The 24,250-nt window shown below is 44.2% G+C and overlaps 1 protein-coding gene and 1 long non-coding RNA gene across 2 annotated transcripts in view; one reads left to right on the plus strand and one right to left on the minus strand.

Moving 5' to 3' along the window:
- The window catches only part of LOC138481523 (uncharacterized), a 48,904-nt gene extending 27,651 nt beyond the window's left edge, over nucleotides 1-21,253 (minus strand). Inside the window, exon 1 of the long non-coding RNA XR_011274263.1 lies at nucleotides 20,967-21,253. This is a non-coding gene — a long non-coding RNA (uncharacterized lncRNA). The remainder of the gene's footprint in view (nucleotides 1-20,966) is intronic.
- A 425-nt stretch (nucleotides 21,254-21,678) lies between these two features.
- The window catches only part of NDUFS6 (NADH:ubiquinone oxidoreductase subunit S6), a 201,072-nt gene continuing 198,500 nt past the window's right edge, over nucleotides 21,679-24,250 (plus strand). The window contains exon 1 of the mRNA XM_069613706.1: nucleotides 21,679-22,110. Coding sequence (XP_069469807.1) covers nucleotides 21,958-22,110 — 153 coding nt within the window. The 5' untranslated portion in view covers nucleotides 21,679-21,957. The remainder of the gene's footprint in view (nucleotides 22,111-24,250) is intronic.

Raw genomic sequence — 24,250 nt, forward strand, 5'->3', positions numbered from 1 at the left:
ATAGGGTCTTTGGAAATGGCTAGGAGACCCAAGTGCACTGTAAGGTACATTGTGCACTTGTTACAGGTTGCCGACAAGTTGCAAGATTGGAAAAGGACTAAGGGAAACAAAGTTTCCCAGCACTGACTGCCTTAAGAGCATGTCAGTTTCCCCATAAAAAGTGAGCGAAAGCCCAGAGGAGTGCAGCATAAGGCGGTGCTCCCCTGGCAAAGTCAGACTAAGGTGTTTAAACAGCAGCAAAAAGTTTGGGGGTGTACAACTGGAGGGAAAATTACACATAAAATTAAATCTTTCCTAACAGCCCCAAACAGAGGCTGGTTTGAGGAAGAAGTCCAGACCTCTGGTGCCATTGTCCTCTTCTTCCTCGAAGGCGGCGCCGAGGACCCCAAGAAGAAATATTTGGGCAAGGAGGCGACAGCTGCAGTGTTGGTGCAGGTGGCGGAATACATGGCGTTTTTCAAGAGCGCCCCCTGTGGCTAGTGGGGCGCATGGATCCCAGCATCCTCCATGCCAGTTTAAACATACAATCAAGGTGGGACTGTCATTACTTCCTGAGATTCGGAGGTAGTCTTTAAAGACGGGCAAGAGCCTGAAAGGTGGCGATTACTCGCTTTATGGTCAAGCTTTATCCCGTACAAGGGGAGGAGGGTGTGCTTCTGGAGGTGCTTCAGGTGGATACTATCCTGTCAAGCCTGGTGGGTCGTTCATTGATGGCAGCTGAGGAGGTGGCGGTTTGGGATCCTGTGGACAAAAACAAAAAGGTGGATTCAGCATCGAAAAGGTCTTACGCTGGGGTGCGCGGGTGCGCATTGTCTTTTGGGCTGCAACATATGCCTCTGCACAGCTAGAGACTATGTTGGGTGGTTTTTGAAAGTTGGCTCAGCTTTTGGAGGAAGGGGTGGACTGTGCTCCCCTGCTCCAGGCTATGCAGTCACAGGTGAAGCTCCAGTCAGATTTAGCATATGCTGGTTTTCGTGCTGCTACGGTGACGACATGGGATGTGGTCACTTGACTGGCCGGAGGGACTTCCTTGTGCATTTCCTCTGATTCCGCTGCTTCCCAAGGTGCTGCTGAAGATTTGGGCCCAGGATAAGATTCTGGTGGCACATATGTGGCCAATGCACTACCGCTTTCCTCTTCTACTCGACGTAGCAGTGGCACTTGGATGGCTCCTCTCCTTATCCCCGCTCTGGATGGGGTTGGGGTCTTCTGCCTCTTGGATTCTGAATTGGGGTTTTGGAAGTTAAGAGGCAGGGATTGCGCAGACAAGAGCTTGACTCCACAGTTGGCGATGAAGATTCAGAAGTCCAGACGGCCCGCGATTCTGAAGACATACGCATTGTAGGAACATTGCATGGCAGTAAGCTAGGAGGTGTGTGCAGGATATGGACGGCTGTGTCTATGATTTTACGCAAGACGGCTGAGAAATGGGTTTGGATGTATCGTCTCTTAGGGACCAGTGGGCATTGATCCGAGCTTTCTGGAAGCCTTGGGTCCTCAGTTCTGGCTGTGAGCCGTTGTCTCCAGTTTGTTGAAAAGTTTCCCATTGTCCAAGCTTATGGTGTGCGCTGGAGTTCCTCCTTGGGGCCTTCCCCTAGTTTACAGCACCCTCCATTTGAACCGGTGGAGTGGATAAACATCACGTTTCCCACATAGAAAACAGTGTTCTTGGTGGCCATTACCCCAGCAAGGAGGCTGGGTGAAAGCATTGTGTACCGCTCCTTTCTAACGTATCCTCTCATCACTGGCCGGGGCGTTGGGAGTTATACGTCGAGGTTTGCCGGGAGAACGGTGAAGGGCAGCAATCCCTTTGAACTCAAACCGTGAGCCGGGGTTCTCCTTGAACCTGGGCCTCCTCAACTTGAGGGAGCTCTTTTCTATGATACGCCCCTTTGCTGGGTGTCATACAAAGACAGAGGGGTAAATCAAATAAAAGAGCGGGGAACACGTGCAGTGCCAGAACCCAGGCCGTAAGGAAATACAAACGGGTTAAACAAGGCAGGCGGTGCAAAGGTGCTTTCCATCTCCTGATCCTCCCTTGATAGTACCGTGATTAAAGCTGGTAGGGCTTGGAGGAGTATGGTCCTAAGGGGAAAACAATAGCCAGAAGTACCCCCTTTATACTAGGAGAAGAGAATAGATAAGACAAAAGAGTGTAGACAATCTTACCACTGTATGGATAGAGACGAGTCCCTGAATGGCCAGTTAGTTATTTTCTCGCCGCTGTTACTGGACTAACAGGAATGTTAGTAAAGGTGGATACCCCGGGCGGCATGAGGGTCGCACTAGATTCGGGTTGGTGCACTGGGTCTGCAGAGCGTTCTGAATGCATGTGATGTTGTGTTGTAGCCTGGTAGGAAGTGGTAGTAAATATCCCTTTCGTGGAGTCCAGGAGGATAGTACGACTGGGTATAGAATGATCGAGAGGAGTAGGCAGGCAATGGATGGCAGTGAGAATATACGCAAGGAAGCAAGGAGTACATGCACCCCAAAATTGCAACGAACTCAGGAGTTCTGAAGATACAATGGTATGGTAGATTGGAGGCTTAACGGGTAAACTGGAAGAGGTGTAGGAATCCGTGAGGCAGTCCAAAGTATTGAAGAAGCAAAACACAAGGCAGAGAAATCCGGGAGTCAGACTGGAGTCGGCAGCAGTAAGGACCAAATGTTAGAAAGGCGTATGGCAATTGGAGTACAATTAGCAGTCCGGGTTGGCAACTGCAGTTCACAACGATACAAGCCGTGAGGCAAAAAGGATTCCAAATACAAAGCAGCAGTCGTACCGGAAGCAGAAATGGATGAAGTAAAGGGGATGTAAACGCTACAAACAGAAGCAGCGATTGCAAGAACAACGCTGTATTTAAACATCCTTCATGAGGCATAGCTTGTGAGGCCGAGTCGCGGGCAAAGTCAAATGACGCGCACCGTTCGTGTAATCACCAGGGAAATGGACGCCGCGGTTCGTCGCCATGGCAAACGCCATCGCTGCCAGAAATGAGCAGCCAGGCGACGGGTCGAAAAGGAAGCATGCAAACGGGCACAGGGATTCCAAGGGCTCCCGGACGCAACAGGTTCTAGGTGTGATCCGCATTCCTCCAAATGTCATACACAAGTTCCATTAGGCACAGGATATTTTTCTTCCATCGTCCTTTCCCAGTACCATGCGGTGCCACAAATTAGATGTAAAAGGTCTGTCTTAGCTTACCTGGAGAGAACATCGTTCTTTCAGCAGTCAAGCAGTTTCCTCCATTTGGGGGTTCAAAGCCTGGCTTGTATGGTACGGTCACCTATGATTAGCCGCTGGATTTGTCAGGCTATTGCCTTAGCCTATTCTGGGGGTGCATGTCTCTTTACTGGCTTCTGTTCAAGGACGCTCTATTAGAGGCATGGCGAGTGTCGATTCAGGACTTCTGCAGGCCGGTGACCTGGGCCGAACTTCAAACATTCACCAGACATCAATTTTCACATGCAAGGGTCTTCCTCCTTTGGGGGCGGGGTGTTGAGCGCTGGTACACATGGTCGAGGGTGATTTGTTCTGGTGTTCGGGAATAAAGTTGGTGATGGGGTGTTGGAACTGCACTTGGTTGGTCTGTGTTTTTGTCTTCAAGGATCAACTTTTCACTGCGGTCCTCGGTATGCCTCACAAGTAAGTACTGGGATGAGGAAGAGGGACTTGGAGGTAATAACCCAGTAATCTTTGCTGGGATGAAAGTGCAATGTTCCACCTGTGAGAAAAAGTATAAACTAAGAAAAAACCCATAAAACACAAGTCTGCAACTACACCAAAAGGCCAAAGGCCCAGACTGCAAGAAAATCAACCATCATTCCCTTTACTGAGAGATAAAGGGTAACAGCAAGAACCATACATACACATTCAGAGTTTGGACGTGTAGAAAGAAGGCAAACACGTCAGGCCAGTAAATGCACATTTACAATCAATGCAGCACACACAACTAATATACCTTGAGTGTGAACACAGTAGGCCTCAAAATAAAAAAGGTAGTTCATAAGCCATTTCTTTCTTTACTTCGACCAATAAAAGTTATACAAAATAACAGTAAACATACATCATTGATCAAATACAAAGATACACAGAAGATAATACTGAAACACTGAAAATATAAAATAACCCATTGCACACAAAGTGCTCATAGATCAGTTCCCGCTGCAGTTATATGATTAAGACGCTTCCTCCATGCCAACAGCAGAAAATGACCCATACTGTACAGCACATCAGGATCACCAGCAGACAAAAATACAACGCCATTGAGGCCTTTTTAACATTGAAAAGGCTTGGCTAAGGTAGCAGATATTTCCTCCTAGCGTACATTATGCGCTGGACAGAACAAAACAAAATGCACAATACTTTCAGCTTCACTAGGGCAGAATGGACAAGCGGCCGAGTAGGACACGTTCCAAATGTGCTTTTGGGTGGCTATAGGTAGGATACCAAAATGCGTCTTCATATCCAAAGCCCTCATTTTCTTTTAGTCGGCATGCTATCAAAGTAGCATTCAAAACCATTTGAATTTTAGAAGGCCTCACAATTTCATTTATTATTTAACATAGTTAAAATATATTGGTCCCAGCTCACTACACGAGAAATGCGCCGACAAGGTTAGCAGCCTCGAACATGGTGTAAAGTTGCGCTGCGATTGGTCAGGATGAGGAGAAATGTGTTCTCAAGCGCAGAACAAGGGAGCAGGATTTAAAATCAGATGTTGCAACTATGAGCAGTAAGGGGAAGATGTAAAATGCTGTGCTGCAATTGTTTAGGGACAGAACGGTGCAGCAAGGCCCCACACATCTAACAAATTTAACATAACAAAACGTTTATGTCCATGTTCTTAGAAACCAACAACCATAAGGCCATAGTTTGGTGGGAACGATGCAATGTGTAGAGGTGTGGACAAGACAAAGTTACTAGGACAGCACACACACTGCCCCCTGTAGGAAAATATTCACTTATGAATCCAGCAAAATCATTAGGTGACATAAGCATTTCTCAAAGAACCTAGAGGCAGTTTTTGAAACTAAGAAATATATCGAGCAACGAAGGAAAAATCACAAAGAGGGGTCCTGGCACTTATTAAAATATTCCTGCATGTATATGTCCATAGCACGCACACCCGTCCACTCTTCAATACACAGTTTAATCGTGCACATGGTTTCAGAGCAAGAGGTTGGGTAACACGCGCCAAGGAGTCAGGTCATGAAAAAGGATATCGATGGGATTCATGTTTCCAACCAGAAGTTGCAGCATTAACTGCCGGCTGAGCAGTCACATGGGTGAGAACAGTAAGTTGGTGCCAACCGCCTAGCTCTCTTGGGAAAGGATGCAAAGTATTATTTTTGTTCACACCTCAGTTCCATTGACTGCCAATGACAGAAGCAGCCCACCCCAGGATAACCAGAGGTGCTACACCATTCAGAAGTAAAGTGGTGTATGAAACATTTCAACATGTCATCTATCCAATCATAATCCCGAGAAACTAAATGGGCCAGCCATAAATCACTATAATAAGCTAGTCATAAGAATGGTCAGGAGGGTTGGGATAGGCCAATAGGGCTAGGCATTTTGTGGTGTTCTTGAATAATGTTTTGTTCTTAAACATTTTTTTTTTTTAAAGGACCTGGCTTTATTGTTTACGCTGGCATTGTTCAGTTTGTGCAACCAGTCAAGCAAAAACCACTACTTGTCACTGCATGAGGTGGTGACAGGTAGGAGGATGCACACACCAGTCACTCTAATGCGTACACTGACTGACGCTCACAGTAGCGCAGACATCCTTGGGCCAGAGTTTAATGTATATTTTATGAATATGTCAACATGCGCAAATGTTTTGTCTCATCAGGTAATCACACAACAAGGGGCCCTGGCGGACCCAAGCAACACAGAAACAACCCAGTACATACAGCTATGCCCAGGGGATCGAGTTTACACACGACAGCACAATCCCAAATGAAACCAGCCTAAGTTCCCCAGACCGCATGAAATCGCTCGGTCAGCACCCACTGCTGTGAAGTTGAAAAATCAAGGTGTGGTGGATTCATATCTCGGACGTCCAAAAAGATACCAGCACAGCAACAGAGCTCCAACAAGAAGCAGACAGAGGAACCAGCAACCAAAGTTAACAGTAAAGACTATGAATTATTATTTCAGGAAACTATGTTCTTTTGGGCGAACCAAAACGGAGAGTTCGATAAAAAATGTAGAGCCTAATACAGCAGGAGATAACAGAATGAGACAGCTGTGTATAGGGATTTGCAGTTTGTTTTCCCCTCTTCTCTCTTACTCTATTATGAATCTAATGACCGTAGGAATTAGAGATAAGAATAGTAAGGAGAGTGAAATCCACCACTTAGAGGTAACCTCGTGATCAGACACAAGAGAAGTATTTTTTTTTTTGGTTTTTAGTAAACCTTTACAAAAATATATAAGAACAATTTCTTTATATCATATACAACAACCATAAGATACATCAATACCATCAATTCCATAAAAAAGAGAACACACTTAAAACAATAATCTTCACCATCGAACAGATTAAATGTACATGAATCACCCGTTTCAAGTTATAAACACATAGCACTAACAGTAAACATAAAAAAAACCTCTTCATTACAAAGACTTAGTAAAGTGCACATACATTTCTCAAAAAAAGTAGTTACACGAATATTTAAATTATCGCCACTGTTATGTAACTGGATTGCAAATGAATTCTCTATTCACGTTGGCAGTGTTTTGAACGTATTGTGCAAAATACATAAGCCTATAAACCTTCAATGCCGGACAAACCAGCAAAATGTGTTGTAAAGATTCAACCATCCCGTCAATTAGACAAAATCGACACCAACACCATGATTCGGAATTATTATTTCAGATAGAGTTAATTTAATTAGTAGGTATGACGTTTAAAACGCATAAAATCATTTTTGATCCTTTTAGAGGGGTATTTCATCAAATCATTTTCCACAACCGGATACCATTTGTGTATCGAGCATACTTGGTTATATAAGGTAGATTCCAAAATGTTGTTTTTGGTTTTTAACCAATCAAAGCCATAAAGGCTCTCCTTTACTCTTCTAGGTTTTTTCAGTAGGGTAATGCTTGACTTACCTAAGGTTTTGAGAATATTGAAGGTCTCCGAATTGAGGTTCTGAATGAACCGGCTACCAGTGTCCTCACCTACACAAAAATGTACCATTCCCTTTCCTCACCCCTTTTACATTTACGCCACAAGGCCATTCTTATCCATCTCACATATGCCACAAGAGAATTTAGACCAAATTCATATTTTATCAAGTCATAGGGTATACACTTTGGTAAAAAAATAAAGAAAAAGAAAAAAAAGAAAAAGAGGAGAACAGACTTCCATATGCAACTCTTAATGAAAGTCAAATCACCCTCACAATTTTTCAACTGGAGTTCAACACCATACATTAGTCTGGGGATATTTTTTTTCCAAATAGAATTCCCTAAGTTGTTCCATCGTGAATTTTCCAAATTTACCTTCTAGTGCACGCATTTGACGGATGGCTACATCTGCCTTTAATTTTAGTTGAGTGTTCAGCAGGGATCTGGCATTCATTCCTGATATGGAGAACCCCAAGTACTTGAATGCCTGTTGTGCTTTAATAATTTTATTACCACACCTCCAAGTATATGCGTTCTCTTTTTTGTTAACTCTCCCAAGACGTACTATAACAGTTTTTGAAGGGTTGATTTGAAGTGAAAGTTGTTAGGTGTCCCGACTCACGTTTGGACTATTATGCTGCAACACTTGGTGCTGTGGGCTTAGGAAATCCAAGAGGGCGGAAAAGCCCACATTTGCGCCAGAATCCTGGAGAACTGCGCAGTCTTTGCGCACAACAAAATGGTCGCCTGACCTGCCACCCACCATTGTGAGCGTGAGGGGCCCGAAGCGCCATGAGCGAAATCAGTGCTAAGGAATATGGTGCTGTTCAAAATCTGTTATTAATGTCAAAAATGGGTGAAATACTGATGCTCACCACTACCAGAAAGCCGGCGTTTTAAAACCACCAGACACTTGTGTAAAACTGAACAAATGAACCAAACCAGGCCAAAGAAAGACTTACTAAGAGGTGGATACAATGTAAAACTATATTCTGAAATGACTTGAAGGAAGTAATTGTCTAATGTATGTATTGAAAATAGCTGGGGATGTCAGCAGCTTAAGTGAATTTGGGTTTACAGCCACTAAAATCGAAATGTTTATAATAAATGAGTGACCTACTTTTGAGTGTCACATAGGTTGCAATTGTTTAAATGTCATAGTTTTGAACTTAGAATCAGTGTTCTAGCTGCATGTGTACAAATTGCAGGTTTGGTTTGAATGTAGAAAATTGGGAACCAAAGTGACATTTAGCTGAAGCCTGGCTTAAAGAGATTGAATTCTGCCTGACAACTACCCCCGACAGGAGTTGAAACTTGATCAGCAGCTGTGTTCCCAGTCCTGGTTACATTCTGCTGCCCCAGCCAAAAGGAGATGACACCTCTCTGATTGAATTAGGGGAGTGGCACCTGGGGACTGCAGGAAACTCAACAAAGCACTGTCTTGGGCTCAGGCAAATGTTATATTGGGGGGGTCGTAAAATAGCTTCCTCTTGGGAGAAGTGGGAGGAGAAGTGCCTCTGTGAGCAAGCTGAGCTTGGGAGAAGTGGACAAACCAGAAATTCCACCATGTGCTTTGGAAAACCACACCCCTTTGGGGCCAGAGCATCATTTTAAAAAGATGGATAATTCATAGTGCGGACTTGTAAAAATTATATAAATAATATCATAATTCTTGTGATTTTTCTGTGCACATTTCAAGAGGTGTCAGGACTCTGTAGTATGTTCTGGGGAGTAGGAGCGGAAAATAAGGTTGTTACTCCAAATGTATGCATGTTAAAAATCTGACTTATCATCTGAAACCCATATCCCTTGTGCACATTTGTGTAAAATCTGGAAAAGTTTAGAGGTCGTCATCTGGATGAAAAGGGCAGAATTCTGTGAAAAGTGGACACAACATCTTACAAAGACAGGGATCGGATGGTTTGGTGCTACAGAAAATATGTTAACTGGACAAAATGGTACATAGATAAATGGGTATTTGGATCAGAAATAGATTTGTGTGTAATTTGACAAGGGGAGGATCCTCTGACCATAAACCTACCTCATCACTCTGACTCACTGTTCCCTTCTCAAATCAGGTCAAAGAGAAATCCTTGACCTATCAAATCGTGAGTGGGTTGGGCAAAGAAAGTTAGCATCCACACCCATTTTCAAAAGACATAAAAAGAGCCACTGGAACCCAGGTATGGACATTCACTTTCCACTTTCTTGCGGGACGCTTTGCCGGGAGACTCCAGACTTCAAATCCATCAATCTCCAGAGACTACAGAACTTTGAACCAAGAAGGCCTACTGCAAGCAAAAGTATTCTCAACAGGCCTCAAACATTTGCAAACTATTCAACAGCCGGCCGAGCTGTTTGAATCCTTTGCCAAGAACTTTTGCCAGAACCGGTAGCAGACCCAGAAAGCAATGCTGTATCCAGAGAGACCAGAGATCCAGAGAGACCAGACCCAGACCAGGTCGCTCAGAGCTGACCCAGATCGCTGTGCGCAGAATCAGTACCCAGTGGCGAGAGAACCGCAGCCAATCCTGACCCGATCCGTGACGAAGTCGCATTCCTGTCCAAAATATAGTGTGAGTACTCAGCCAGAACTGTGCAAAACGAAACTATTTTAACCTATTGAGAACTGCATCATAGAAATTGTGTCCCTCCTGTTGATTCAAAGCTGCAAAACTGTCATCTGTCATTCTGAGCTTTACTTTTATTTTGAGACTCTACCTTCACAAAATCGTCTGTATCTCTTGAACCGTTTGTGATAGAAGCGAGATTTAACTTTTATTTTAAAGCTGAGATTCTAAGCTTTCCAAGAAGACTTGCTACTCCTTATAGTTCCTTTGTAATTGCACTGACATTTTGTTTCATTTCAGCCACGTGTAAAAATATTTGTCTTTTGCTTCCATTACGGAATTCCGTTTTCAACCTGGTAACCATCCCTGAATCATTGATAGGGCTGGCCTGAACTGATTTAAAGTATCTCTCACTCACCCTGAACCTCTAGAGGGAATTAAAATCATTTTTAGCATATTTATCCCTTCTTTGAATACCACCTTTAAAGTACTTTGCCTGTGTTTAAAATCATCCCCGTTTCTCTAAGCTTGCTAGGGAGGGGTGGGGGAGGGGGACTGAATTCGTATTGTACTTCGATTGTATGCCTGAAGACTGTGTGTGTTACTTCAACCTCCTCACATTGCATAGAGGGGGTGAATTGCCAAAAGGGGAAAAGTGATTATATTATGTTTTGCTGAAATCATATCAAGTTTATTCCTGTGTTGCTTCTTTTCCACCTTGCATTTCCTTGTACCATATAAAGCATTCTCAGCTACCTTATCCTCTATACTATTCCCAAGTAATTAAACCAGTGTGCTAGTATAACATCATCCATTGTTGATCACTCACTGTCATATGTCTAAGTGTGATATCAAATATTAATTTATTATAAAAGTGTGATATATATCTATTGTTTAATTTTTCAAATAAACCTTTTTAATTTGCAAAACAAACCTACTTCTTGGCTCAGTGGGGTCAGGGGGATTCCAAGAGAGGGGCGTTATATAAGGGTTTATCATCCAGAGTATAACTTGTCATAAAAATATATAAATAAGGGCTTCCCTTGGGTGTCCCAGACGAGGCACTGACTTAGTGGGATTGCTGAATTGAAGTCGCTTAAAGTCCATTGATAAATTCATCGAATGCTTTGAGCAGTCTTTGTAGGCCCACTTTAGTATTATCCATGAGCAGAAAGTCATCCGCATAGGCCAACCAAGGGAGGTAAACCTTCGACAGCCTAGGTGCTACTAGACCCTTATTCGTCAAGGCAGAGTCGACTCCACTGACGTAAAGATTAAATATCGTCATTGCCAACCTACAGCCCTGACAAAGTCCATTGTGTATTTTTAGTTTTTTTGAAAGAGTTCCTTCAGCATCCAATCTGACCGTCATTCCAGTATCAGTATAGATGGCTTTAACCATATCGAGGAGAGAAGCAGGAATATCTAGCTTTCTTAACACAGCCCACAAGCTATTACTGTCTACAAGATCAAATGCAGAGCTTAGATCCATGGATGCAACAAAGGTCGATATTGCTCCCTTCATTAATGATTTAGCAATCAAGCAATTTATGATGAGTCCCCCACAGGCGGTACCCATGTTTTTGCAAAGGCCTATTTGCTTCAAGTCAAGAATATGTTTTCCTTGATCCATTTCTGAATATCTAAGGACCAAGGCAGAGAACAGTTTCGATTCAGGGTCTACGATGGCAATGGGCCTGTAACTATAAGGAACATTGACGAGGATCTTTCTTAAAAATTGGGATTATTATTGACACCTCCACGATTTAGGAATTATTTTTGTATTTTCAATATTTTTAAAAAGAACAAACAAAATTTTGGACCATATGTCCGGATCTAACTTATGAATTTTGTACGATAAGTTATTCGGGCCCGGTGCTCCTGAATTTTTTGATTGAGTAATCGGGTCCGCAATGTCCCTCGTTGTATAATCCATCTGCCATAGAGAGTGACTATTTAATATTGGAGATTCCGCAATTCCCTTAGTGTCATACAATTTTGAAAAATGTCCCAACCACACATTTTCATTAATAGGGTTGAAAAGTACCTCTTTCTGCGGTTTGTTGAGTTCATTAACAAGGTTCCAAAAGTTAGCCGAATTAGGTCCTCGTAAAGAACTCAACATCGCCTCACCATCCAGCTGGTATCTGCTACTTCTATGATAAATAGACCAGTTTTTATTTATTTTTTCATGCTGGTCATGCACGCTAAATAAAGCCCTGAGTTGTTAATGTTTCTAATGTCTCTCCTCATCATGCGTTTACAATACCAGACTTCCTTATCGAAAGTATGGATAGTAGGACTCCTAATAGTTTTCTTGTGTTTGAAAAACCTCTCCATTTCAAAAAGCGACGTCCCTATATAGTCTGTGAACTTTAACGCAGAGTATTGACCCGCCCTCTGATAATGAGTAAGTCTCTCATGATCGTTTACCATGGTTGCTATAAAATTGTCTTTTTTTGCAAGTACATTTTATTCTATTTCCTTCATAATTTGTTTCCAGGGCATATTTATATGTAGTTTTTACCTCTAATTGTGAAAGAGTGTGGATGTCGGTTATAAGCATACAATGGTCACTCAATTTATTTTCAACCGTTTCAAACTTCCCCATACATTTGAACAGACCAAACGAACAAAAAATAAAATCAATAGTTGATTCATATCCTCTTGCTTCCTCTTGCTTTCCATGTAGAACAGTTATTTCTTAATAGTTCTAGTCCCCAAACCTCAGCAAAATGTAACCAAATTCTACCCCGAAGCTTGGAGTTTCCCCCTGGTTTGTCTAGATGGTCTAGGTTAGACATGAATAAATCACCCACTAATGTATTAACAAGACAGTCTGCATTCAAGTCCCCCGCAATTACAAGATGACCCCCTGGATTCGCTACAAACCAAGTTTCTATTAGAGCGCCCAAATTAGCCAATTCCTTCCAGAGTTGTGAGTCTGTTAGTTCAGAGGGATTCCAATAAATATTCACCAACAAAAAAGCGGTATCTACTGCATTAAACTTCATTTCATACCCCACAACTAAAAAATGATAGGCAAAATACCATTCCCCTGTGATCCATGGGTTAGTTACATTCTTTACCGCTATAATAAGGCCTCCTTTAGGGCGACCCACATTGCCACCTTGTGCACATAAAGAAGAAACAGTATAACCTTCCCAGCATAAGTGTACTCTAGACCATGATTCTTGAATGAAAACATAGTGGCATGTTGAAAGTTCCTTCATAAGGTTCACATTATGCAATAGGTTCACTGTTCCTCTGGAATTCCAACTGAGTAACCTTAAAGTTTGAAAAGGGCTAGAGTGGCTTCCCCAGTTGTTTAAGGGAATCTATGGGTTCACGTAAAGATAGTGCTAGCCACCTGCAGTCCTGTTATTCCAGATTGTCATCTGATGCCAGGTTGCCTCTTGTCAAAAGAGACGGTTGAACTTTCATACCTAGACACATTCCTGTCATTGTGTGTACTATTAGGCAAAGTGTGCACAAATTCCAAAATGTCGAATCCTCTGCATTGAAGCCATTCAGCCTCCTTTAGTAACAAATTTCTCACCAAAGGCAAGGGAATAACCAATCGTACGTAGTCTAGTCTATGTTTGTGTATAAAGTCAACTAGCTCAATGTCTGCTGATGAAATAAGGCTTAGTTCCGCAATTTGTCCCAATAGAGATAAAATGTAGGGCCTATTTAGCAATATATTACCTGAGTCCTTAAATAAGGTTGTCAGAACCAGCCCGGGCAACTGAGGGCGTACCGGGTCTTTCAGGTCCGAGACCCGGTTGACCGATAGTTGTTCCAAACCCCCTCCCAGAATGCTAGCATTTAACCAATTCATTACCCTGCTACCAACATCTCCCAGGATATTGGCACTTGCTGAACTAATTGGCCTTCTACCCACATCAGCACAGTATTCCTCATACGAAAAAACTGGCTTACCATCGAGGGGTTGCCCATACAAAAGGTTCATAATTTCCAACGGCTGTTTCCCAGACCCTTTATGATAGTTTGATATATCTCAATGTCTTTAGTAGACTGCAGTAGGAACGTCGTTATGACGTACCGAGTCTTTCAAGTCAGAGGCCCGTTTGACCGATTGTTGTTCCATACCCCTTCCCATGGAATTAGATGCCCTCCCGCCAGCATCTCCCAGGGTATCATCATTTATGGAGTTCGTTACCCTCCTGCCAGCATCTGCACAATATTCCTCGTAAGTCAGAATTTACTTATTATCGAGGAGTTGACCAGACAAAGGGTGCATGATTTCCAACGGCTGTTTGTCTCTCAGCTCCTTTGCGATCATTTGGTCTATCTCAGCATCTTTAGTGGACTTTGTAGTGGCTACCTCATAAGGTAGACTGAGTCCACACGTATCCGGGATTAGGGTCATACCTGTGGTAACGTTAGAATTAGTTCCAAGATGTGTGCCCAGAGATTCTAAATTACTGGCATTAAAGTTGGCGTCTATACCAATGTGTCTGACAGTATCTATTTCCAGAGGGAGCCTTCCAATCAACATTACCCATACCAGTATTACCCGTAATGCCAACCTGTTTCCTCACAAGTCAGCTGTGACCCTATTGTCATACCTAGAACTAGACTCTCTTTCTGTCATAACTACACCGTGATTTGTTATCTTAATAGGATCATCATTGTACCTAGAGTTATGAGAGTCTAAGGTACTAACAAGTGTCGATTTATTACTAAAAATGTCAAACATAACATCACTTTGATTTTTTTTTGTTTGTTCATAATCTCACACAGTGCAAGGTCCCCCTCAGTATAAACATTCTGTGTTGCTTGATCTTTACACCTGTTCCTGGTCTGGGATTCCTTATTTGTGTAATAAGAGAAGTATTAGAAAAGAAGGAAATATAAATGAGCATCATTCTGAAGGGAATAATATCTGGTGCTAAGAACGCAATAGGCAAGGCCCAGTACAACAACAATTCATGTTATGTGTGCAGGCTTATCCCGCATGCGGTTGGCACCCACAGATTGTTGCTACTCAGATGTACCAGTGCTAGAGGCACAGTTCTTAGAAAACATGATACTACAACTTGCAAAGGCAGATCCATGGACACAGTTCAAATAAGGCTTGAAGAAACTAACAAAAGCAAATTTGATGGGAAGAAAGGAACAGACTATAACAAATGTGCAGTAAAACCTCAAATGTACATTGAAGGAGCAACATTTGGGAAGAAATAGGTGAAGGGGCAAGCTATATTCAAGGCAGAGGGACTGGTGGGATATACAGAAGAAGTATCAAGAATGTAGATGGAAAATGTCAAGGCTTCATAAATTAATAAGCTAATGAGTTTGCATTAGCATGAACAACCGGTAAAAGCACAGTTACTTGATTTGCTTTTTGTTAGGAAGTGTGCCAATTGGTCAGACAGAACAAAGGGGGCAACAAAACCATGGCAGCACTTCCACCATTGAGGACCTGTTTTGGCAGTGCAGAAGTAACGCCTACTTCCAACTACTGTCATCTTGGAACAGGGTGTGCTCCCTCGTCAACTTGCATGTCCCAGTACTTTTAATCCCAGAGGACATTTATCGATCCCAAACATCGACATGCAGGAGAACATCCAACTACTTTAGTAAAGAAGCAGACAATGTCCTGGAAGAACTACCGACCCAATACAGTTTATTTTCGAAAACAGACATTCTTTGCATCCTTTTTAGCCCCTGGAAAACAGGCAGCCACAAATGCCAAATGGCAGCAGAACACAGGCTGGAATCTGGTCCAATTTGCGAATTCCACCGAACTTGGTCTTAATGCTACGCGAGAAGAGAAGAGATGCGGGCTCTGCGCATCACGACTTTGTAAAACTTTATGGTACTCAACCTCCTCAGAGCCATGGAAGAAGGCAGGAGGGAATCTGCCAGAAGATCGGAAGTACGTGGTATGTCCCCAAATGACCTGGACAATGAACCCTTTCAGTCACAAAGACTTTGCATCACCTGAAAATAGGGATGGAAAATGAATGGCTGATTCTCCTGGATTCCAAATTGGTTAGCAATTGCCTGCAGGGTAATCCTACCCATCCCGATTTTATTAAATTTGGATCCTTTATCAAGTCAAGGTAGCCTGTTGTGTTTCCTGTGGAGACGGTGTAAAATTACTTGCAGTTCAGGAAGGGGATGCCACTGCTCCTTGGAAACATGAAAATACCCAAACATACGAGGAAGAGATAAAATACAAACCAAAAATGGTACCAATAGACCACCCAATAAAGCCACCAAGAAAACTGGAGACCACCCACAGATCCCGAAAAATTATCTCCAATGTTATGTAGATACCACAGGAGATGGAGATTTTAGCATTTTAGGATGCAGTGCCTGGGATACACAAGAGGAAGAGGGAACTTGAGAAACGTCAGCAAAACATGGGTCCCAAAAGAAAAATATGATTGGGCACTCGAACAGGAGCTAAAAGATAAGGAGTTCATGAGGGAATTCGTTCCGGAAGGAATGTTGGGATTAACGTCCAATGTCCCGCCTGTGAGAGAAAGTATAAACTAAAAACCCATAAAACACAAGTCTGAAACTACAAAAAAGGCTCAGACGCAAGCAAATCACACTGTCATTCCCGCAATATCCCTTGTCTCGGGAGGATAGCTCAGGGGTAACGTGCTCGCCTTGGAAGCAAGACGACACAGAGCAACACAGGTTCGATTACCGGGTCCGCGCTTAGAAACCTCTGGGTATTAAACAGTAACAGCAAGACCCATACATATACATTCAGAGGTTGAACGTGTAGGAAGATGGCAAACGCATCTAGCCAGTAAATACACATTTAGAATCAATACACCAGGCCACCAAGAGATAGGGAACACTTTAGACAATAGAGCAAGCATTAATTAGATATAGCAAGCAGTAGCAGGGGCAAACCCAACATAACTGATATCCTTTAGTGTGAACACAGAGTAGGCCTCAAAATTAAAGTAGTTGGAAAGCCATTTAGATTTTAGTATGCCTCAGAATCTCATGGATTATTCCATACATTTAAAATATATTTGGTGTCAGCTCATACACGAAGAACACGCTGACATGGTTAGCAGCCATAAACATGGTGTAAAGTCGCGCTGCGATTGTTGAGGATTATGGGGAGAAATTCTTACTAAAACACAGAACAGGGGAGCAGGATTTAATCAGAAGTTGCAACTATGAGCAGACCCCTGTGAGGGGAAGAGGCAAAATGCTGCGCAGCAATTGGTTACGAAGGTTGCAGCAAGGGCCCACATATCTAACAAAGTTTCTGCCAATGTTCTTAGAAACTAACAACTACAAGGCCACAGTTTGGTGGGAACGAGGCACTGCCCAGAGGTGTGCACAAGACAAAAACTACTAGGACAACAGACACACACAATTCTGTAGAAAAATATTCACTTAGGAATCAAGCAAAATTATTAGGTGACCTAAACATTTCCCATCAAACATACAAAGGCAGTTAATTAAGATTGTTGAAACGAAGAAATATATTGGAGTAATGCAGTAACGGAACACAGAGGACCTGGCGCTTATTAACGCATTCCTGCATGTATATGTCCAGACCACGCACACCCGCCTATTCATCAATAACAGTTTAATCGTTTACATGGTCTCAGAGCAAGAGGTCAAGTAACATGCCCAATGAAATCAGGTAGTCCCGTCACGATAAAGGAAATAGAAGGGATTCATGTTGCCATTTTGTGATGTTCTTTGAATAATTTTTTTATTGTTCTCGACTGCGGTTGCATGCAATACATTTTTGTTTTTCTTGCTCCCATGAACTTTTGACACATTGGATTACTTTTATTACATTGATTTTTGGCCCTTACCCTATATCTTCATTACTCCTAGTCCTACTCTTCCTCAGATCAGTACTTACGACCGTCCTCGCTCATCCTGGTGTGGCGTGAAAAACCTTACATGATGTGTTACCAGGTATTAAACTAACATGTTGTTGGGTGGGAGAGTATTGTACTCTAAGCGTATCGGGCAGGCATATGCATTAGTAAAAACATGGAATGGATCCTTGACATGCAAGCCCGGGAACCGCACAAGCACTGTGATGAGGTAGAATATGACTAGGAGTAATGAAGATTACCAGTTAGAAAGCGGGCGAGTCCCTCCATGTCCCTCGTTCTTGTTTCAGTACTTACTTTTAAGGTTCCCAACATCCAACTCAGGAATCCATTCCAGCTTTTAACTAACACCCATACCTGCCCCACCGCTTCAGAAAGTACAATACTCCCCCAATCACACAAGATTTCACTTGTTTTTTTCCTATCTACCCGTTAGGATCTTGGGTGGGTGGCTGGACTACCTGCTGCTCTGTTTCTTCACCCTGCTAGGCTTGGAAGGGCATCTGTTACTACCCCTGTCCTCCCAGCTGGGCTTAGAGGTGCTTGGGGGGTTGGGATGTTGGTCTTCCAGGTGCCCTTACTGGGCAGGAGGCCTGGTTGAGCTGGCTCCTGTCCAGCGGGCCCTGCTCGACTGTCTAGCATGGATGCGCTCATTAATTTTGTTGGGCCGGAGAGTTGCTCCGGGCCCAGACATCAGTGAGTGGATGTGGGTCCTTTAGCACCTGAAGGAGGTGTGGGGCTTCCTGCACTCTTTGGATGCCAGGCTGCTCCGATCCCCGTCTCCATTGTTGTTTTTAGTAGTGCAGAGACGTGGCTCCAGTGTGAGCAACCGCCTCTAGAATAGCCGATTGCCTGAACTGAGCGTTCAGCTCAGACTGGATCAGGACAATTTGTTAAGGGGTTTTCTGTTGGTTCACCCCTTACTGAACATTGTAACTACTGATACCAGTTGCCTTGGGCAGGGTGAGGGATGTCAGCGTGTGGGGCCCAGTGTTCAGGGGCACTAAACACTGATGCAGGCCTCATAATCGCTCAATTGGAGGGAGCTGGTGGCAATCTCTTGGCTCTACACATTTTTTTTTCGTGCTATCCGGGGTCAGTTGCTCTGGTCCATACAAACAATATGTCGGCATTGGCATACGTCAATCGACAAGGTCGTACGAAGTTGCATCGAGTCTCTGGTGTTCTATTTGGGATGTTGGGCAGAGAGCAAACTGCTGTCTTTGCGAGCAGTTGACGCCAGGGGGGCGGACGACGACCAGGCCGATGGCCTGGCAGAGTTTTCCGGCCATCCAATCGGATCTTGCGCAGGTCTGTGTTTTGCATGCTCTGCAAGAAGTTTGGGTCACCAGTGCTGGACCCGTTTGCATCAATGATGGATGCTCCACTGTCTCGGGTTTGCTCCAGGTTCCCGTCTCTGGGGGCTTGGATGCCTTGAAACTGGATTGGCCACAGGAGCATCTTTATGCCTTTCCTCCAATTCTGCTGCTTCCCCAAATACTACTGAATATTTGGGACTCAGAGTCAGAGGGGATTCTGGTAGTGCCGGTGTGGCCCAGGTGCTCTTGGTACCTACCCCTCTTCTCGACCGGGCTGTGGCTCCAGGATGGTTCCTACTCTCATTCCCATGCTCACTCTGGATGGGGCGGGCCCCTCCTGCCTCTCGGATTCTGACTTGGGGGAGCGGGGGTTGGAGGTTGAGAGGCAGGGATTACGCAGACAGGGCCAAACTCCGTAATTGGCATTAGCCATTCAGAAGTGCAGGCATCCCTCGATGCTGAAGGTGTAATGAGGTGCACTCGAAGAACTTTGCATGGTGGTGCGATAGGAAGTCGGTGCGCACCTTGGATTGTTCCGTACCCTTGATTTTACATTTTCTGCAGGATGGCTGGGTCTTGGGTCTCGCAGTGTCCTCTCTTAGGGCTAAGTGGGCAACGATCCAGGCCTTCAGGTAGCGCTGGGTTCTCAGTTCAGGGTGTGAGCCATTGGTCTCCCGGCTGTTAAAAAGTTTACCCCCATCTAAACCCATGGCGTGTGCTGGTGGACCTCCTTGGGACCTTGCCTTGGTTTTACATGCTTTGTAGGCCTCTCCCTTTGAAACAGTGGAGTCCATTGACATCAGGTTTCTCACAATGAAAACAGTGTTCTTGGTGGCCATTACCTCGGCATGGAGGCTGGGTGAAATTGGAGCATTGTTGTGCACAGCTCCGTTCCTGCAAGTGCTCCAGGATTCTCGAGAACTGAGTTTGCTTCCTTAAGTCCTTTCAAAGTTCCATCAGGCACAGAATATTGTGCTACCTTTCTTTCCCAGTCTCAGCTCGCCTGAAGAGGAGTGGTGGCATAAATTGGACTTGAAACACTTGTGTATAGGCGCGTTACAAATGCCATATCATATCATAATTGGGCTGCAGCTTTTCAAAAGTCAGTCGAACAGTTGGTTTGTGACATTTCCTGGCCTGAAGTCATCATCGACTATGATTAGCAGCTGGATTAGGCAGGCGATTGTCTGTGGGGCACAGGTCTCTTTGCCGGCTTCTGTTCAGGGTCGATCTACAAGGGGCACAGTGGCATCTTGCACAGAGGTGAGGGAAGGCTGGTTCATGAAATCTGCTGTGCGGCTACCTGGGCCGACAAATTCATTTACCACACACACCACCTCAATTTGCACATGCAAGGGTCATCCTACTTCCGGAAGGGGGTGTTGAGTGCTGGGACTGCGACTCAGGCGTGATTTGTTGTGTTATGAAATGGGGTGTTGTAACTGAACTGGTTGGTCTGTTTTTGGTGTTCATGGATCAATGTGTCACTGTTGTCTTTTGTATGCTTCACAAGTAAGGGCTGGCAAAAGGAAGAGGGACGTGGCGGACACTACCTGTTACTACTGGTAATCTTCATTACTCCTAGTCATATCTTCCTCGTCGCAGTACTAACGACCCTCCTCGCCTGCCCTGGTGCGGCATGAAAAACCTTCCATGATGTGCTAGAGGGTATTGCAACCAACATGTTGTGGGGGAAGAGGGGTAATGTACTCTCTGGAGGGGGGGGGGGAGATGGAATGGATCCCGGAGATGGATGTAGGGAACCTCACAAGTATTGTGATGAGGAAAAGTGGGACTAGGAGTAATTTCTGAAGATGGAGAGCAGCTTCTCTCGTCTCTAGGACAACACAGCTGCATAGAGGATTGGAAGGCGGTAACATAACGAGTTTGGATATGGATCCAAGATGAGACGAGTGCGTCAACGGTAAGTTACTTATTGTGAAGTCGAAGACGGACGTTGGATATACCCGCACTGCACCCCATCCCCCAAAAAAGACTGGTCTACGACGCAGCAACTAAACATTCTATAACTGTCCACAAGGTTACATTTTGTGCTCACTTGCCGTCCTCCCGAACGACTTACCGTAAAGTGACTGCTGCAAAAAACAAGCAAAAGTTCCTCGGTCCGCTACCAAAGCACGTACGCCAAAATGTTGTTTCTGTTCTGTGCACAATAGTCACAAATACAAGCGAATACCAAATAAACAAGAATGCAACGTGTAGCCACAACTGCCTCGTGTTGTGCACTATTTGTGGTTTTCCGCCTCATACACTATGGCAGTCAACCAAGTAAGGGCGAACCTGAGCGTTCTAGTTTTATGAATACTTTTCGCTGGTACGATAGGATGTTCAACAAACACTATATTGCTCTTCGCTAAGAAATAGAAAAAAGACTCAACAGCTATGGAGTTAAAAAGAGCCGCGATACTAAGGGTAACGTCAAATGATATTATTGACAACGCCTGGGATGCTCGAAAGAAGCAAATATATTGAAAGATACACCATGAATTATAATGGAATGACTGCTGCTCTTTTATTTCATCTTGTAATGCCCCTAAAAGTGTTGATTATTAGTCAGAGTGGTTACGTAATTGCAAAAAAATAGACGATTAAAATTCCGTACATTGTTCTTTGTGCCTCTACATTTCCTGCCAGAAAAGCAGGTTTTATCGTTCAACAATCCCCGTCGCACACTTGCCTATGGAAGATTATTCCTTACTTGCTTTTGGCAGCTGGGCTGGTTACTGCAAAACTCCTCTCATTACGAAAAAACCGCCATTTTGAAAAGTAAAAATATTGAAGGACAGAAGCATAAAGAGAACGAGATGCTTCTTTCTGTCCTGGTTACTAGCCGCAAAGTATAGGCGAAAAGTCAGAGCATACGTCGTCGGTCTCTAATTCCCCCTCGCCCCTGTTTAAAAGTGCCTTTTCTTTCTTTCTTTTTTCTAGCATAGAGTAGTTTCTACGCATGCGTGTTGGCCATACACTACCTCAACGCATGCGCACCAAAGGGAAGGTCCTCCTTGCCCCTTGGTTTGCAGAACAGTGACTTTTCGAGCACTAGAGGTCTGTCAATGATAGGTGTGATGTTGTCCTGTGCTCTGCGCAGAGTGGTGACCCGCGGGTCTTTCAGAGCCACCTCGCCCTGTGTAGGATTTTCGTGGTCACGTAATCTGCATGGGGCGCAGGTCAACCCCAGTGTCGAGAAGGTCACGCACACTGGACAGGTATGGTACTTCTGAAAACTCTTCTGTTTGGGAGTTGTCCCCCTCCTTTGTAATAAGACATGTGTCTTGTACAGTGGCGTCGCCAGGAATCAAATTTAGGAAGGGCCAAAGATAAAAGGGGGGGGGGGGGCTATGAAAGGTAATTTGTGACGTCACAAGCACTCCTGCAGAGAGGCTTTTGTGCACACCCACACCCCACTGTACCTACCCTCCCATCAGAATGCAGGCACAAAACCATTCAGTTTGTTGGGTAGCAATCACTGTTGGCTTTTTTTCCCCTTGGTCGATTCCTTATTTGGTTAGTATAATTTGTTTCCACTGTGTTTTGCACTATTGAAATACAACAATCAGGCCTATAAGTGGTTCGTTCTGAACAATACACAAAGAACTGTGAGCGCACAAGAGTTTCCAAACCAGTACAAACGAAACCATTCAGTGACTAATGATACATCATCAGCACTTTCATTGCTCCATCACTGCTCGCTTTGAGACAAAAGGAGTATTGCTGTGTGATCTGCAGACATTTGCCTCAGTGAGTGTCACAAATAACACCACAAACGGAGAACACAGTCACTGTTCGCCTTTGGTAGGGGGAGTGCAAGGAGGAGTGCAGGATTTCAGAGGGGGGGCACTGGCCCCCCAGACCCTGCCCTTGCGACGCCACTGGTCTTGTATAGCGTGTCGCTCATGCCTTTGACTCTGACTCTTCCCTTTCAAGAGGAAATGCCTGCCCAGCTAACTTTCACTCTCTAAAAGGTATATTTTTTTAAATTCAATCTCCTTTGACACTAATGACAGCGGTGTGACGAAATGGCAACTTGCTCTGCAGAAGTACCGAGATGATTAGTGGTTTATTGGTAATCGCCATTGCTCCCAGTCCCCCTCCTTACCTTTTGGGATGTTTCCAAGCGCTTCTTTTGTTGGATCCGCCCCTCCTTAACTCACAAGGCCTGTTTATTTCAAGCCTTTTCATGTGGCTTATGGAGGGGAGAGGGAAAATGTCCGTACTGTGACGGGGAGGAGCAGGACTAGACCTTATGACCGTTATGGTAAGTAATGTGTTCAGACTAGCCCATGTGGCAGCTATACAGGTGTCTTGCAGGGGAATGAATGCTCTGCGTATTTGCCCAAGAGGCGTCCACCTTTCTAAACTAGTGGATCTCTCCTGTTTGGGTCCCCTGAGTCTGAGACATTGATCAGTGTGTTCGTAGACCATCTGGATAAGAGTTATAATCCATCGACCAAAGGTCCTTGTGGAAGCCTTTTGCCCACATCCCCCTGTCCTTAGTCACTAGCAAGTTATCCGTCTTGCTAATTGACTTGGTGCCATAAGGATATTTTAATACTTGATAGTTTGACATCAAGACAGTGCTATGCCTCTTCCTCAGGGGAGTGAGTCTCTGTAAAGAAGGGGAGGAGCACAATCTCTTGAGACCGGTGAAACCTAGAGGGGACTTTTGGAAAGGCCGGTTCATGCTGCAGGGCAAGAGCTTCCTCGTGAATCATCAAAATGGGTGGTCTACACAAGAGGGACCAACTGACTCAAATGTTTTTTGTTGTTGTAGCATGCTGAGAACTAAAGGTAGATCCCATGGGCTGGGGGTGATAATCAGAAAGCACCATGGGGTTTAATACCACTAAGCTCTTAAGGAGCTTTGCCACCAAGCCCTCATTTCCTGGAGGAGGCTACCAATGGGGCCGCCCACAGTGCTTGTAAAGATAATTAAAATCTTATTAACTAAAATGCTCCCAAGCTTGTCGAACTTGGCTAATTCTAATGCCAATTTATCTTAAAAGAAGGAGGACAGGTGGATTCCGTCAAGTTATCCTATCACGTTACTTGCCGTTGAGAGTAAAATCTTCTCCGTCTGTATACAGGAAATGCAGAGGTGGATGGAATTGATGAGATTCTGTCAAAATTCCAGACAGGTTTTAGAAAGGGGACTTGCACTGACTCCAATGGACTAGTTATAAACACTGTAATAAAGCAAGCCGGGCAAAATTATGCTGACCCCCTTTACGAGGCAATGGTTGATTTTAGCCTGGCCTTTGGTCTTGTGGACATGAATGTTCTGTGGCAGAAACTTGATAACTGGATCACACACTCTAGTGCTTGCAGATTTTTCTTGCAACACCACAA

The sequence above is a fragment of the Ambystoma mexicanum genome, chromosome 5p (genome assembly GCF_040938575.1).
Source record: "Ambystoma mexicanum isolate Mex_15411 chromosome 5p, UKY_AmexF1_1, whole genome shotgun sequence".
Classification (NCBI taxonomy): domain Eukaryota; kingdom Metazoa; phylum Chordata; class Amphibia; order Caudata; family Ambystomatidae; genus Ambystoma; species Ambystoma mexicanum.